This window comes from Danio rerio, chromosome 23, assembly GCF_052040795.2.
Source record: "Danio rerio strain M-AB ecotype USA chromosome 23, GRCz13ab, whole genome shotgun sequence".
Taxonomy (NCBI): Eukaryota; Metazoa; Chordata; class Actinopteri; order Cypriniformes; family Danionidae; genus Danio; species Danio rerio.
The window spans coordinates 36,928,819-36,947,406 of NC_141043.1; the positions used below are offsets into that span (position 1 = coordinate 36,928,819).

Sequence of the window (18,588 nt, forward strand, 5' to 3'; positions counted from 1 at the left end):
TCCTTATTCAAATTTAGAGGAGATATTGCTGAAATATCCTGCGTTCTGGTGGGCCAAAGATGGCGCGCGCCTGGCATATCTGTCCATCAATAACTCAGCAACTCCTTTTATGGAAATACATCACTTCCTGGGTGGGAGCTACCCTTCTAATGTCCTCTACCCATATCCAAAGGTAAAAACAGTGGATGTGCAGCAAACTAATTTATTTTACAAGATGAAATAACCTTGCGGTCATTCAGTGATTTGCTACACAATAGGCTATAATGTACCAGTGACCTTCCTTTGATGGCAATGAGAACATATTGGGGTTCAGTAAAGAACTAATATATCTTAAAATTCATAAAACTCTTGGTTATTATATACTGAACCTGAAATTTTTGTTCGAAATTTTCACAATTTTTCACAATTCCAGATAAATTCAACCTCACGTTTTGTCAGTCATATTGACAAACTGCCTACGAAACTTTCGTCTGTTATAAAAAAATTTAATCAGGTTAAATGTTTTCAGTTTTTCGCATCAGAAAAAGTATTAGGCTCATTCTGACAACGTAGCCCTATATACATTTCTGGAGATCGCGAATTATGTAGCCAGAAGTTCTAATGGCTGCATTTCCTCTTTAAGAGGAACACTGTGGGGCGGTATGACTTTTCATGCTTACCAGCCGACCGTTTACCTTTTTATGGACGACTTTCACACTGTTACAAGTTTGACCAGTAGCTCACCTTGTACGTTGATAGACTTGAGACGCAATGAGGAGTTGACCATGATGACAGGGTTCGAGTTTTGCAAAGAACAATTTCAGAAAGCTGATGAGACAAAACAGAAAACAAAAATAAAATAAACAAGTAAATAACATGGTGAGAATTTGGTAAAATCAAAAAACGTGGTGAAAAATCAGGGGAGGGCTTTTCTCTTTCTGGATTGCTTTTTGAAACTGTCGTTTGGGTTTAGAGAAGGAGGGAGGTGGGTCAGTCATTTAGTCATTCAGTCAGTCGACTGCAGCCTCTTGTGGATTTACGTGAGAACAGCAGGCATGAATGGCACTCGCGAGAGAAATTTGAGTTCTCAAAAAAGCATACACAGCGGCCTCTGGTGTATTTGCGAAAACCAATTTGCACCTCCTCGGACGTATTTGGCGATCTCCAGAAATGTATATAGCGGTATGTTTTCAGAATGAGCCTGATTTGGTTTTAGTTTACTGCCACGTACAGTATGAGCGAAATGAAAGTTACAGACTGCCGTCATTTGACCAGCACAGATCACTTTATGACATACACAGTGCATGAAATTATATAAATACAGAATGTGGCAGACGAAAAATATACGAAATCCCCCCAAAAAATTTCAAACTTCAGTGTGAAAAGACCTTAAAGGTCCTATGAAATTGAAATAAAGTTTTTTAGGCGTTAGTATCAGTATTGTTAGTTTTTAGGATATCTACAGTATGAACTGGATCAACGATTTTTTCAAGGCATCTCATACTTTAGTTTTTTATCAAATCATGACCAATCAAATGCACTCTAGTATCAGACATGCCGCAGCCCCATTAAGACGCGTCCCATTTGATGCGCTTCAACTCAACCTCTCTCACTGGCAGAGCAGTCCTAAAACTAAATGCTACTGGCTGTTTTTTTTAAAGGGGAGGGGCTACACAATGTCCCACCCTCTATTTATGTTTTGGTTGAGATTACATCAAACATCGAATAAAAATGCACATTTCAAAGCACTTTACAGGACCTTTAACAATAGAAGTCAGAACAGTGTAGTGTTATTTGTATTTGTATTTGACACATTTCAGAATTGCAGGTACATTTCTAGCATTTTCTATTATATTTTTCTTAAATTGCAATAACATAAAAAACTAAGTAAACTAAATTCATTATTATTGATTATAATGCAAAAATAAAAAAGTTTAAATATGTGTTGGGAACACTTGATTCTGTTACTAATTGTTGTGGGACTTATTGTTAAAGGTTTTAAACCACTAACAGAGTTGACATTTTAAACCATTTTATGGCTCAGCTAAAGATGCCAACCTCGAACTAGACATGGCCCATCTACAACAGAATTTGTTCCATTTTCATATGATTGGTTTTAAAAAGTAAATAAGAAACTCTCAGAAATATTACAATAAAAGAGTTGACAAATAATTAATCAACTATTGGTATCCTAAACATTTTCTACAAGTTAATCAGAGAAGCATAAATGACAGAGTTTACCGCCAAAAGAAGTGACATCACATGCTTTTCTATCAGTGCTTAATGCAAATGTTTATTTTACACACACACACACACAAATGATAAAAAATTTGATGAAATTAATTCATGATAATCAAAGCTGAATGTAAGATTCAAGACAGTCAAAAATGGTTATAGTATATGAGACTTTAAATGAATAGTTTATATTTAAAATTATATATATATATATATATATATATATATATATATATATATATATATATATATATATATATATATATATATATATATATATATATATATATATATATTATTAAACATTATAAATATGTAATACTTTATAATACATTGTATTATATTATTAAATATAATAAAAATGTCTCTAAAAACACAAGCAAATGTATTTTTTTTTAACTTCATAGAATATGTCATCATTATGTCATTGCTTTTGACAAATATTATCTTGGATATGTACCTGCAATTCTAGAATTTACCCATTTATTGTCTCTGGAATCTATTGTCTCTGTCTCTATTATCAAGTATAGATTTTGAACATCTTGTATTGACATATATGGTACAAATACAGTTGATAGTGTGGACAATATTTGTTGGGACAATCCAAGAAGTCCTACTAATCAATTATCCCTACACTGTAAAACCCAACAGTCAACTTTATCAAATGAAATGAGTGCAGCTAACTCAAAATGGAATGAAAGTTAATTCTTCTCATTTTAAAAGAGTTTTGAATACAGTGTTGAATGTAGTCAGTTAATTAAATACCACATTAATTCAGCTTAAATGGAGTAAGTTCACAGTACTCAGATTAGTTTTTAACTCAAATGGTTTGTAGCAGTCGGTTTCCTAAAACGGTTTGAGTTGCCTTAACTTATTGGGTTTTACAGTACTCAGTTGGTTTAAGTTTTCTTCATCTATCGGTTTTACTGTGCTCAGATTGCTTCATTTACTCAAATGGATTAAGTTTAAAGTACTCATTAGGATTGGTTTTTGAACTTAAATGGTTTGCTGCAATTAGTTCCTCAATCAGTGTGAGCTACGTTAACTTACTGGGTTTTAAAGTGTACTAAATGACTCACATGTTGTATCTTACTGTATAATGAATATGTCATGATCTTCTAATTGTAATTTCTGTTCAGGAGACTATAGGCACCTACACTCATATGTTTTGGGATAGTCCAGAAGTTAACTGTCTGTGACTAAGTATCTATAACTCTGAAGGACATACTGGTGGACAATATATCATGCTGTCCTAAGCTTTTGCTTTTGAACGATGACTCTTGCTTAAATTTCTCTCTATCTCAGAAAAATAGTTATTCTCTGATCTAAGTGAAAATGCTAGCCCTGCATTGGCAGTCTCCACACACTCTTTAGCTTGGAAACACTGGATACACTTTTTGCTGCATATTGCAAACACAAAGCTATCAGAAGCTATTAAAAAAAAATAAAATCTTCACGCATATTTGAAATATGTTAATTTAAGGACTTTTTATACAGTATCAAAATGTTTTAAATGCGTTCTCACTGTACTTATTAGGTGAAATATAAATATAATTATTTTGGTTGCACTGTTAAAATAATATTCATCTGATTTTATTTATTTCAACACTTTTTTTTAAGTATACAACTGCATTTTTTATAAATATAAATACAAAATGTATAAGTACAGTATAGTCATAGTAGATAAATAGTAGATAGTATGGACAATAAATGGTTGGCAATCTTAATTTTTTAATATAAGATTTGATTACATTTTCAATTAATTCACTACTAAACGGTCAACAGGAAGTGTCTTACTCCTACAGTAGGTACTCCTGAATTGAATGATTTTAACTTTTTGTTTTAAATATACAGAACTGGATTACTATACATTTGAGTGGGATTTTTTGTTGTTGTTGTTATTGGATGACATTTAAAATGTTAAAAGTGAGGTGTTTTGTAATTTATTTCTATTGAAGAATGTCTGCATAACAGTTTTCTGTAACAATTACCGATTTGGACATCTTACAGTGGGGAAATAAGAACTGAACATGTCATGTTTTTTTCCTGGGATGATATCTCTAAAGTAGCTATTGACATGGAATTTAACCAGATTTTGGTAAAAACACAAACAACACAAACATAAAAATAAAACAAATCAATAAATCTGAAAAATGAGTTATGTGTAATAACAATGTAATGACACAAGTAGAAAGTACTGAACTACTGAAATGCATTTTATACTTTATATAAGGCTTTTTTGGTGATGGCAGCTTAAGGATGCCTCTCATATGGAGAATGAAGTCTCATGAATTGCTCAGGTGTGAGTTTTTCACATTCAGATTGTAAAAATCTTGATGGTTCTGTGGGTCTCGTCCATCAAATATGATCTTTAGTTTGTATTCTCTATTGGATTTACATCAGGTGATTGGCTGGGCCATTCTAGAGGTTGATTTTCTTTCTCTGAAAGCATTTGAGACATTCCTTGTCTGTGTTTTGTATCATTGACTTGTTGAAATGTCTACCCTGGTTTCATTTTTATCATCCTGATAATGTAGATGTTGGACTGAAGCAGCTAATATTAATTTACATTGACGAAAGGTCGGAGGGCTGCTGAAGAATTAGATTTCAGAGAGATTTCAGCTGCTGTGTGGGCTTTCACTGCCTTTCTATCAATACTTTTCCCTGTGCCATTTCATTTTATTACACATTACTTCATTTGTAAAATAAATCAGATTTGTTTTCTTTGCATATTTGGATTTATTTGGTTGCTATCAACATCTGGTGAAAATTTCAAGTCAACAGCACCTTTAGAAATATGTTTTCTGATATAAGTGTTCAATACTTATTTTCCCCACTCTATATGGTACAAGTACAGTATAGACAATAATTGTTGGACAATCTTATTTATCTTTTTAAAAGGTTTAGATTACATTTTCAATGAATTCACTATTAAATGGTCAACAGGACGTATCTTATTCCTAGGTACTCCTGATTTTAATTATTTTAACTTTTTGTTTTAAGTATACAGAACTGCATTGCAATCAATTTTAATTGGACTTTTTATTATGGGATGACATTTAAAATGTGAAAAATTCAAGTTTTTTTTATACTTTATTTCTGTTGAAAAATGTCTCTTTGATGGTTTTCTGTAACAAAAAATATTTATCAAAAAAAAAAAAATCTCACAAAGAAACATAACTATTTTATTTTTTGTCAGTTTAGTGGTTAATTTGTACGAATTTATACGAGTTCAGTTGTAGGAAAATGTACGATTTTAAAATGGTGGCGACACACCCAACCCAACCCAACCCCTAAACCCAACCATCGTTGGGGGATACGCAAATCATACTAAATTGTGCGAATGAGATCATACGAATTCATATGAATTAACCACTAAATCAAAAAGTTACGAATTGCCACAAGATTGTGTTGAATAAACTCAAAATGAATCGAATATCACAGGAAAGTTTTGAATAATGAATGCAAGCTATGCACTATTTACACTGTGCGAAAGCCTTCAGTGTTTGATTTTGGTGAAGTTAAAAGTATTTGCTCTTTACAGGCGGGATCCAGAATCCCATCAGCCAGTCTGTTTGTGGTGAATTTATACGGTCCAGCGCACACATTAGAGATGTTTCCTCCAGACTCCCAGAACAGCAGGTGAAGTTTATCTTTCATTACCGTGTGTCCGCAACTGTGGATACTAAGCTGTTCATTTTTAATATCCATTTAAAAACATGGTCAAGCATGTCTGTTGGGCTTAATATTAAACAAAAGCTTTCATGCCTAATGCAGAAATGAGTTGTATCTGTTTAACTGTTGCTTTCAGGCACCAAACATATTTCAGCAATCCTCCATTTTTGATGACTCTGGATGTTTCAAAACCAAGTTTACTCTCTAACAAAATGTGACTGGGGGTTTTAATGGGTGAACAGTTGCTTTTATGAGAGAGGACTTTTTCTGCTTTTTGAATACTGACTTCAAAATGAGTGTAGTGGAAGTTTACAGCTGTTTATTTAAAATAATTTCTTCATTATTAACAGTTTTATTGCCAATTTAAATGCATTATGCATTTGCAAACTACACAAAATGGGTTTATTGTCTTGAGGCAACATTGTGCAATAGATTGAGAGCAGTTACACACTGACACTGAAGATATTATTATATTTGCGATGAAAGAAATATCGTTGTTACTGTTAGAAAGTTAATATTTAAACTTTCTATTTTTTTTATGTCGTCCCCAATCCCCATAGTTACAAAATACAGCTTGCATCATCCAATGTTTGCCGGTGTGAGCTTTCCTGCATTTAGATTGTGGAATTATTGACCATTTTTCAGCACAAATATGCTCCTGCTCTGCCAGATTAGATGGAGAATGCCGGTGGACAGCAATTTCAGGTCTTATGGCTGATTTTCAATTGGATTCAAGTCAGGGCTCAGGCTGTGCCGCTCCAGAATACCAACCTTCAGAATTTAAGCCATTCTTCATTCGTTTTTTGCTGTGTGCATTGAGTCTGTGTCCTGCTGCAAAATGAATCTTCGGTCTAAACATAGCTTTTTCAGGCTGATTTTCATCCTTTATGGCAAGCAGCTTTGCAGGTCTTTTGTGTGAAAAATCACCCCCGGAGATGGATTTAATTAAACCTTTATTTCACAAGGTTAGTCCCTTTAGATTAGCTTTATTTTGCCAGAGAGACCTGGCTAAAATAGCAGCATTAAACATTTAAACCAGCTAACACACATAAAGCAAGGAATTAATATATGTTTTAATGCTCCCAAGTAGCTCTGGATAAAAGCGCCTGCTACATGAATAAATGTAAATATGAAAGGAAAATGTATTTAGCCAGAAAAAAAGAGGAAATGTACAGTACTAGCTTAAACAATGAAATTCTGAAAGTCCTTTATTTTTTGTCAAAACTCGTAGAATTTTATTAAGTAAATAAATAAAATAAATAAAAATAAATGTATTTACTCAAAATTAATATATTATTCAAAAATAATAAAATTATTTTAGCTCAATATGCAGCACGGTGGCTCAGTGGCTAGCACTGTCGCCTCACAGTAAGAAGGTCGCGAGTGCTGGCCAGGCCCGTTGGCATTTCTGTGAGGTTTTTGCATGTTTTCCACGCCATAAGTTATGTGTGTGTGCATATGAGAGTGTATGGGTTTTTCCCAGTACTGGGTTGAGGCTGGAAGGGCATCAACTGTGTAAAACATACGCTAAATAAGTTGGTGGTTCATTCCGCTGTGGCGGCCCCTGATGAATAAAGGAACTTAGCCGAAGGAAAATGAATGAAAGTAAATATTAGCAGAATACTCAGATAACTGTACAGGGATGTTTTTTCCAAAAAGCATTTATGAACTGTATAAAATTGTATTTAAAATAACAGGGGTGTCCAAACTCGGTCCTGCAGGCCTTGAATTTAAGGGATAGTTCACCCAAAAATCTAAATTTCCTGTTAATTTACCCACCCACAGCCAGGTCATCTAAGACAGGGCTGCTCAACCCTGTTCCTGAAGATCTACCTTCCTGCAAAGTTCAGCTCCAACCCTGATCAAACAAACCTGAACCAATCAATTGGGACCTGAACAGCACTTGATAACTACAGGCAGGTGTGTTTGATATGGGTTGCAACTGAAATCTGCAGGAAGGTAGATCTCCAGGAACAGGGTTGAGCAGCCCTGATCTAAGATGTTGGTGAGTTTTTTTTTGTCTTTAGTACAACATTAAAAGAGATTTTGAGCTGTATTTTTGGTCCTTGGTGATTTAAATAATGGCAGTGAAAGGTTATACAGATTTTAAGATGAACTATTAGACACATACAAACAAGTTCAAATCATTACAATCGGCCCTTGTAAGAAATTTAACATTATTTATATAATTTTATACAATGAAATTTTAATAGAAAGTGCAAGAGCTGGTGACCCAATCACAAATATTAATCACCAACTGCGTCATCATAACTTTTGTCATCAAAAGTGACCAGACTACAATCCTACTCTATATGTGACAAGAACTATGTAAATAATGCTCAGTTTCTTGCAAAGACAGATCATTTTGTTTCAGTGTGTCATCAGGAGCCATGTCTATTAATTTGTTTTTCAGTTAAACTATCCCTTCAATATGATAAAATGCCGGGGTTTTTTTTCTTTGTTTGCTTTGTTTCTAGAAGCAGTCGACCAATTACAACAGACTTATTCATCTGACCAATCAGAGCAGAGAAGGCTTTTGAAGGGAGGGCCTTAAAAAAGAGACTTCCAGACACTGTGAGAAAAGCAGTAATGCTGAAGTGTATATTATGAGGAAGATGAATTTAGTTTTTATACCTTGGGTGGATGTAAATCTATTAATGTTTTTTTATTGTCCTCTTAGCAGCAAATAAAACAAGTGGCAACTCAGATTTGATTGAAACTAAATGTTTACTGAAAGGCCTTGTTGAAAACAGGAGCAAACTCTGAACACACACAGAGTTAGTTACTATAGTTACAGTCGTGCTCTCAACAGCGCTAAGCATCAGAGGACTTTTGTTTTTAAAGCTGAACAGCATACATCAAAGTGATTATTTTACATAAAAACAATAGATGAAACATTAACTAATCCTTCTTATTGTCATACTTCAAGTCAAAGGGGACCTATTATGCAAAAATCCCCTTAAACAAATATTGTGAATATAGCCAACCGAATAATACGTTAATTAATTCAGTTATTTTATAATACTACTTGATAAAAACAGTCTGCAGAAACACTTTGATTGACATTCTCACTTTGTACATGCCATCAGAGGGAGGAAGCCCCGCCCCTCAGTGACAAACTCTCCCTCATTAGCATAAACAGCCCTGAGTGAGAAGCAGCCATCCTATTAGAGTTCTGTTTGAAATCTGCTGCTATGCTGACACATAGGCATTTGTAGCTCCGCCCTCTTTTAAAAAGAGCACAGTCTCATTTGAATTTAAAGCGACAGTCACCAAAAATGCAGAGTCTCAAAACATTATTTTGTGCTGTATTTTGATCTGAAACGTCACATACACACACTCTAGGGACATCAGAGACTTATTTTACATCCTGTAAAAAGGGGCATAAAGGGATCCCTTTTAAGTCACAATGATTATAACACAGCACAATATGGGAACTTGAAGAAATAATCTAATAACATGGTGATTCTGAATGCCCAACACTCTTTGTTTCTCCAGGGACAGCTACATCTCTATGGTGAGCTGGATCAGCAGCACCCGCCTGACAGTGCGCTGGTTGAACCGTGTCCAGAATCAGTCGGTTCTGTGCGTATGCGAGGCCACGACTGGAGCCTGTTCAGAGGTGAGAGGTTACCATCTCATCCACTGCTGCCCGCTGGGTATCTTTACTTGTAAAGTGTCCATCGATCTGCCTCTCATTTCTTATTCTGTTCAGAACATGCACAGAATCTCTTGCTTCTCTTCTGCCGGCTCAGCCTAATTTCCTTGTGAATGCTCGAAAGACTTAACTCGGCTTTTACTTTTAAGCCTCGGTTTAAATGCGCAGCCTGTCTTAACGCCTAAAGGTCCCTCTTTCTTTATGTAAGTGTGTGATTGAATGCATGGACACAGGAGCGTCTGCGGTTTCTGTGTGATTTCTGACACACTGTATATGTTGGGAAATCTGTCAACAGCTTTATAATTAGAGGCAATGGGAGCGGTGTTGAAATACACAACAGAGCGCAACAGTCTGAAGCAGAAATCCCATTCATTTTCTCCATAGAGAAATTGATTTTATTTTTTCTTCAGAAATAATGCATAAACCTCTCAAGACCGTGAGCTCTGAGGTTATTAAGCAATGACAGATGTTTCTGCAGGAGCTGTTAATCTCATAATAAATGATTTTACCTTCATTTAAACGGGAACAGTCTTCATAGAAAGTGCTTAATAGTGAAGTGTATACAAATATTAAGGAAAAATGTTTTTGTTTTGTGGATTATTAAATACAATTATATTTTACAATAGTGTTTATCTTTAGAGTGTTGAGAGTAGAGAATCTGACATAATACATCTAAACCTTAGCAGACATATACATGACCCACATAGGAAATTAACAGAAAATGTATAAAAATAGGGGCGATGAGGTGGTGCAGTGAGTAGCACGTTCGCCTCACAGCAAGAAGGTCGCTGGTTCGAGCCTCAGCTGGGTCAGATGGCATTTCTGTGTGGAGTTTGCATGTTCTCCCGGTGTTCGCGTGGGTTTCCTCCGGGTGCTCCAGTTTCTCCCACAATCCCACAAAGACATGTGCTACAGGAGGGGCATCCGCTGTGTAAAACATGTGCTGGATAAATTGGCGGTTCATTCCGCTGTGACGACCCTAGATGAATAAAGTGACTTAGTCGAAAAAGAAAATAAATGAATGAATGTCTAAAAATAACCATCAGACAAATAAGTAATAAGTAAAATAAGGATTAGATATTAGGGCTAGAATAATGATTGACATTACATTTGAAGTTATATAACGTACTTGCATAATTAGAGTATAAAAATAGAAGAAATATGTATGTGCTCAGCACTGAGTACACCCCATTTTGAAAATGAATATTTGTATCCATTTCTTAGTAAATATTGGCCTTATTTTGGTGCATTTAAACAAAACAGATTTATTAAACAGATATATTTATTAAAATAACATTTTTCTCACTAAACATATTAGAAATTGAAAGATAAAACAATTAAATTCAAGCAAAATATTGCGAAATATTAAATAAGCGAAATATTTCACAAAAATGTTTAACATTTTTTGGGTTCTTTTGATTTCTCCTCTTTTTAAAGTTTTTATTTAATATTTTTCTAGAACATAAGTTTGGCTGTACTAGTTTTTGGATGGTTATCGTAAGTTATTTTGTTGGATAAGCCCCAGATTTGGCTTCAGTATTTAATCCAATGTACAGTTAAAGTCAGAATTATTAGCCCCCTGTTTATTTTTTCTTCACCAATTACTGTTTTACAGACAGAAGATTTTTTTCAACTCATTTCTAAACATAATAGTTTATTAACTAATTTCTAATAACCATGAGGACAGTACATAATATTTTACTAGATATTTGTTAAGACACTAGTATTCAGCTTAAAGTGACATTTAAAGGATTAACTAGGGTTATTAGGTTAACTATGCAGGTTAGGGTAATTAGGCGAGTTATTGTATAATTATGGTTTGTTCTGAAGACAGTCAGAAAAAAATAGCTTAAAGGGGCTAATAATTTTGTTCTTAAAAGGGTAATTAAAAAATTAAAAACTGCTTTTATTTAAGCCGAAATAATACAAATAAGACTTTCTCTAGAAAACAAAAATATTATCAGACATACTGTAAAAATTACCTTGCTCTGTTAATTATTTGGGAAATATTTTAAAAAGAAAAAAAAATCAAAGGGGGTTAATAATTCTGACTTTAACTGTATATGCACAAGTATAATATTGTAAAGCATCCTATAGAAAATATGAATTTAAAATATAGATGTGTGAGGGTGTACTCATGTGTGCTGAGCACTGTAACATTAAAAAGATCATTGTAGAATCTGTTTTATCTAAGTAATTGCTTTTAAATTTCACAAATAATTACAAAGAAATGGCAAGTAACGCATTGAGACCAATGTGTAATTTTTTAACAATTTTATTTATTATGATACAGTTATACACTGTTTCTTTTCAATGGGTTAAAGTAAAAAGACTGTTAAAATAAAAACAGAAACCAGCTATTTCTATTTAATGCTATTCAGGAGCCATGTGCACCCACTGACAGATAAAATCTGCTTCTCTCTCTCTTTTTCAAGTTCAAAGCAAACTTGAATGCTAAAGCATTTTAGATGTGCATATGAAATAACCTATGTAATATATTAACATCATTAAAAAAAATTAAATACTCAGCAAATAAGAAATAAATGACATAAAAAGGAAATGAAAACAGACAGCATCTCTTAAAATTATAATAATTACTAGATTAAAATGTGTAGATTATTTAAATAAGTCAAATGTATTGATTAACCGTTACTAATGGTGTACAAACATTTTGCAGCCAGTTTAGACCAGTCGTTTCTCCTCTCTGAGTATATAGTAAAGTATATATAGTAAGTGTTTAATGTTTCTTTTGCAACTTTTATGTGTGCAATTAGCTGCGAAGCCAAGCAAAAGTAAAAAGGAAATGCAAAAACGTTTATGATTAACAATAGCTTTAGAAAGCAAAAGCAAAATCCTGGACATTTTAGGAGATTTAGAAACCCGGTTGAACAAATTATTAAATTCGCATCTCTGAGTGTATGCAGAGCACATGAGACTGACTTTGGCAGTGTTGACAGGTTTCACGCACACAAAACACAGATACTTAATTGATAGTGGATGTTTGGTTAAATTAGGCTAATACAAAATATTGTTAAAGGATGATAACAATCGTTAAAAAAAAGTGTCTTTAAATATACTTGGGCGGCTTTTAACATTCTTATTTCTTTTAATTTGGCTGAAATCAATGTTTTTTTTACCTTTTAAAACAATTTTATCCTCATTATTATTAGCCTCCTTAAGAAATAATATTTTTTCAATTGACTACAGAACAAACCACTGTTGTCAACCGACTTGCCTAATTAACTTAACCCAATGAAGCGCATTAAGCCTTTATATTGCACTGTACACCGTTTACTAGCATCTTGCAAAATATGAAGTAAAATATTATGTACTGCTATCACGACAAAGCCAAAACAATTTACTCATTAGAAATCACCTATTAAAACTATTAGGTTGAAAAATGTGTTGAATGAAAACCTTCTCCATTAGGCAGCACTTTGGAAATACTTAAGAATGAATTACAATTTTATAAGAGCGCTCGTAATTTTGACGTCAACTGTAACTGAATATATCTTTAATAAAGTTCAACTAGAGCGTTTTAATGGAGCAGACGTGGGACTCTAAATGTTCAAGACAGCACATCTAAACTGCAGATAAAAATGAAACACTCGCTTCCTTAATGTGACGCCAAACGAGAGTGATGGATTGACTGCGTCTCTGCGTTAGCCGCGGAGTTTGTTATGATCTACAACTCTCCCTGGCAGGCGGAAGAGAACAAACAATTTCAGCACATATTTTACTTCTAATATATGACACACGTCTGATCCTTTTAAAACATCTTTAATCTTCAGAGACACCAAATGGCGATGGACTTCTGGCACAACAACCAGCGGCAGGTAAAGTTCAGCCTCTCCGGGGATGCATGCAATCAATTCGTGCTAGTCACTTCCATTAGAGCCGCATCCACCTTGGACTTAAAATGAATTGCATCAAAACAGTGCGGGAGGAATGTGTATTGATGGTGGCTTGTCCTCCAGGAGGAGCCGCTGTTCACGGCAGATGGTTCCCTGTTTTACCTCATCCTGCCTGCCAAGCAAGGGGCCCGTGGGGAGTTTCTCCACATCGCCAGCCTCCCCGCTCAGGTCTGTGGGTGGAATAATTTCATACTCGCTCTATGCACAATCAAATTAGATGCACTCATAAACTTTGTGATTAGAAACCTAAAGTATACCAAGCCGTATGTGTGACTTTTTTTTATGAACGTGTGGGGGGCCGACATCGAACCTTGGTGTATTGTAAATCTTTTCTCTTGATTGGGTTGTAAAATGTTTCTGTTTATTGAAGTGTAAGACTTTTGATTTGTGTTTTTAATTGTGCTAGCTATTGATTTAGATTTCTGATATGCTTTGTGGGAAGTTTAGACATTTCTGAAATGATATGTTCTTATATTTCTATATAAAAAAATCTATACATCTATACATCTAACATCTATATATATATATATAAACTGTCCCTACATACACACACACACACACACAAACACACACTCTCTCTCACACACACACACACACACACAAAAGTTCTATCTGGTTCTTGAATCTGATTGGCTGATAGTCGTGCAAAAGTCTGCCAGTAACGCACTCGTAAGCCTCTTAACCCTTCACCCTTGTGTATTAGTCCACCCACATACAGCAACAAGCAGAGGACACTCTACAGTTTGACAAATATTACTGCTGTTGGACAACATAATGTACTTTTGAGGCTTTTTTAGTCAAGAATGTAGTTGTTTAGATTGCAAATATGCAGTTTATTTATAAGGATGGTGCCTATTTTAAATATATATAATTTCTGAGAGACAGCACATCGGTGGCCATTAGCCTGTCAGTGAGCAGAGCAAAGACGGTTGATGTTGTCCATCCACAAGATGGCTACAGAGACTGCATAATAAGCCCTTAGAGGGTGAAACAGCGTAATTTTTAACTACAACTGATCAAATAATTATTAAGTGACTCTGAGTCAATCTTTTTGATGTTTGCTTTGCTTTGGCTTTTTCGGGGTTATTTATTGTGATAACCTGGTTGCTACAGAGAAACACTGAGAAATGTCTCTAGACTGTTGGCATTTCATGGCGTTTAGCCTTATAATCTTAAAATGTCAGCAAAACCACATGTTTTGTCATCACATTAGACATTACGCTAGAGAATCATTCAAATATTAGCTCCAAAGTGACGTTGGTGAATTAGTAACGACTTTTGCTGTTCTGACATCAGCTGCAGATATGAACGAATGGCGGAACAAAGTAAATCCTCTTACAAAAGGGCTTTGATTCTCTCCATGTTTGATTTTCTTTTTATATACACAATTGTGCTGTTGATCTGTTGTATAAATGCAATTGTAACAGAGGCTAGCTAGTAAGTACTGTGCAGGTAAACCTAACTCCTCTGACCTCTAAAGGTGCTCTAGCGCCAGAAGCTAGAGGCCATGGTCTTTAGCCTTCTTGTTAGAGCAGCTGATTCCCATGCGGAAGGTCGCCGGTTCGATACCAGCTCTGAGCAGGTTGAGTGGCGTAGGACCAGCGGGGTTACACAATATCACTCTCGTAGCAGTGTGATGTGGCCGTGTTTCGACACTGATGGGACACTAAGCCCTACCTTCGCCTCCATCCAGTGCTGATATAAAGCCACATCTACTAGTCGTGTGAAATTGCTCATATATATGAGTATATAAGTAGCAGTGTCATGTGGCTGTATATCGGCACCGGTGGGATGCGATGGCTCGAGGCCGCAGGCTGAGTCTCTTAGGCCCAATCCTACTTCTACCCCTTAGCCCTTTCCCTAGCGTTCACGTCAAGGGGTAGGGGTTTCCCAATTCGCTTTAGCTTGAAGGCGTAGTGCTAAGGGAAAGGGGTGAATAGCCCTTCGAACTAAGATTTTTCAGGACCACACTCGAAACAAGGGGTAAGAAAATTTCCCAGAATACACCAGCCACAACGGCAGTATTGCTGAACCCGGAAGTAAGGAGATCCACAAACTAGTAATTTTTGTCATTATTCTGAATTTTTATGACAAACAAACACATTTTAATATATTCATAATAACTACGTTCGTGTTTTACAGTCATGTTTTTAACAAAAACGCAAAAAAAAAAAAAAAACTAGATAAAGTTCGCGATCTATAATCCATAATCATAACTACTGAACAGCAGTCCTACAACATTCTGACACTTGATGACACTCAAATACCCTGTCAGAAAAGACTAGTGGCTGAGAATGAGCTTTTTACAGTGTCTGCTATAATGTTAATGTTGTTTTTGTGTGTTTACATAGATGAAAATGGCCACTGTGTAAATTCATATATTTTGTCTGATATAAGCTGTAAGCTAAGCCGTAGGGGCTGAGTGCCATTTACTTTGACACTGGTATTTTCTCCTGTTTTTGGTTCAATTAAGGAGGAAGGGTATTTGTAATCTATTTTCTGCCTTTCTTTTGGTTCATTAGGTAAGTTATCTTCGGGGTGGAGTTAGTTAATATTTTGTTTATTATTTTGGCCTTGGTTTCCCAGAGATGGGTTACGGCTGGAAGGGCATCCGCTGCGTTAAAACTTGCTGGATAAGTTTACGGTTCGTTCGCTGTGGTGACCCCGGATTAATAAAGGGACTAAGCAGACAAGAAAATGAATGAATGAATGAATTTTGGCCTTGCTCAGCCCTGAAGCTATTTTTGTTTGCGCTCATTTTTGTCATCTTGTAAACACAAACTTTTTCCGTCTTCTCACAATAAAAGAACCTTTAAGGTCATTTAAATCATAAACCTGCTAACTGTTTATAAATTAATTTATTTTTCTTTAACTTTTATGTTCAACCTTAGCCCTATAACTTTGAGGTCGTAACACAGTACACTTATGATCTTGATGACACATTAGATCGTTTGATTACATAATATATGCCTTCAGTGATTTCTTGAAAATAGATACCAAAAAAATAACACAACTGGACTAACTACAGCAGTCATGATCGGTGATCTCTTATGAAGCATGAGATTGCGATGACATATGATGACATGTGCAGGTGCTGTAGTGCTGTCCCAATTCTTAAGAGTAAATTTTGAAGCCTTTCCCCTTAACCCTCAGGTGTAAGGGCTAAGGGCAAGGGGAAGGGGTAGGGGTACAAAAATAGAATTGGGATTGGGCCTTAGTGTCCCAAAAGTGACAATATACAGCCATATCGCACTGCTACCAGTGTGATATTGCATTTATACAACAGATCGACAGCACAATCATGTATATAAAAATGAAAAACACAGAGAGTCTCAAAAAATCTTTTGTATAAGGAACTACTTTCTTTCGCCATTCATTCACATCTGCACCTGATGTGAGAACAGCAGTCACTTAATGTCTAAAGTGATGACAAAACAGGGGATTTGCTCACATTTAAAAATTTAAGGCTGAACGGCAAGAAATGCCATGACTCTACTGAGATATCTCCCAGTATTTCACTGTTGCATTCGGGATATCACAATAATTAACTCCGAAAAATCCAAAGCAAAGCTAAGGAAAGCAAACGCATCAGATTCCAGTAGTATAAATTCAGCACTACAACATACAAAGGAGATTGACTTAGAATGTCACAAACCAGTTTTATAATGATCTGATCAGCTGTAGTTTGAAATTTTCTATGAGTTTTTCTTCTCTAAGGACTTATTATGCGGTCTCTGTCGCCTTCTTGTGGCTGAACGTCAACCATCTCTGCTTAGTATGACAAGCTGATGGCCGCTGACGGGCTGAATCTAAAATAGGCACTATCCTCATAAATAAACTGGATAGTTGCAATCTAAACAACTACATTCTCATCTTAAAAAGCCTCAAAAGTAGAATATGTTGTCCAACAGCTGCAATATTGGTCAAACTGTATGTGGTCAGAGAAATACAGAAGGGGGAAGAGGCTTTAGGAGTGCTGTTATTGCAGAATATTCCACAGCTATCAGCCAATCAGATGAAATTAAGTTATTAAAAAAAATAATAATAATAATAAATAAAATAATAATAATAATAATAATAATAATAATAAAATGTTATTTTAATTATTTTTAAGTCATTTTATACATTTTTTGGCTATATATATATATATATATATATATATATATATATATATATATATATATATATATATTAACATTATTATTATTATTATTAGATAATTAGATTTTATTTATACAAATTATTTATACAAAATTCAAATAAATGTTATTGCATTTATTTAGCATTTAGTTTTATACAAATATTATATGATTGTTCTTTTCTTTAGCTTTAAAATGTTTTTAAAATTTGTTTAAATGCTACTTAATAATGCAAATTATTTAATGCAAAAATATCACATATACTACTTATAAAATGGCCAATTACATGAATAAAAAATATTTAATGCATATTTCTTGAGATATATTATTATATAAATAGGCCTGTATGAATATGTGTATGTAACGCATTCTTTCTGATCTGTTATTGAAATCTAACACTTAAATCTAATGTTTCCTCGTCTTTCTTTTTAAAACTCACCTTCTCTTTAAAACTCATAAGCTTTATCTGTCTCCTTCTCTTTCTTCAGGCTTCCTCTCCTTCAGTTTCTCCTCGCTTTCTAACATCAGGGAACTGGGATGTAATCTCACTGTGCGCCCTTGATGAGGAGAACGATAAAATGTATGACAGCTTGAATTTACTGGCTAACCATTTGACTTGAAGTCTGTGTAGTAAAGCATCTCATAGTCAACTCAACTACCTACCATGAGTAATTATTGAATTATTTACGCCAAGCGATCCCATTTAGCCCAGTGAATCAGCATAGATGGCACTTAATTAAAATTAATACAGCAATTTAATGTTGAATCGGCTGTAATGACTCTGTCAGTTTCTCTCTGGCTTTGTTCTCTAATTGCTACCGCATAAAGCAAACTCTTGAATAAACCATCCCAGAAATAATCGCTTTTTCTGATTTAACACTTGAACTACTAATTTTGTTTTTCTTTAGTCATTTAAAGGGATAGCTCACCCAAAAATGTAAATTTTGTCATTATTTAGGCATCATTTTTGTTGTTTTATTTTTGTTGT

At 34.6% G+C, this 18,588-nt stretch overlaps 1 protein-coding gene across 10 annotated transcripts in view; it reads left to right on the forward strand.

The window, feature by feature from the left end:
- LOC101886435 (inactive dipeptidyl peptidase 10) overlaps positions 1-18,588 on the forward strand; it is a 126,826-nt gene that overhangs the window by 77,432 nt on the left and 30,806 nt on the right. For 8 of the 10 annotated variants that reach the window (XM_087307535.1, XM_087307532.1, XM_087307539.1 and 5 more), the window contains 6 exons: positions 18-172; positions 5,759-5,856; positions 9,388-9,511; positions 13,339-13,383; positions 13,525-13,629; positions 18,089-18,180. In XM_087307535.1, coding sequence (XP_087163661.1) covers positions 18-172; positions 5,759-5,856; positions 9,388-9,511; positions 13,339-13,383; positions 13,525-13,629; positions 18,089-18,180 — 619 coding nt within the window. Of the gene's footprint in view, positions 1-17; positions 173-5,758; positions 5,857-8,369; positions 8,464-9,387; positions 9,512-13,338; positions 13,384-13,524; positions 13,630-18,088; positions 18,181-18,588 lie in introns of all 10 variants that reach the window. The other 2 variants (XM_087307541.1, XM_087307540.1) reach the window with 1 other exon arrangement.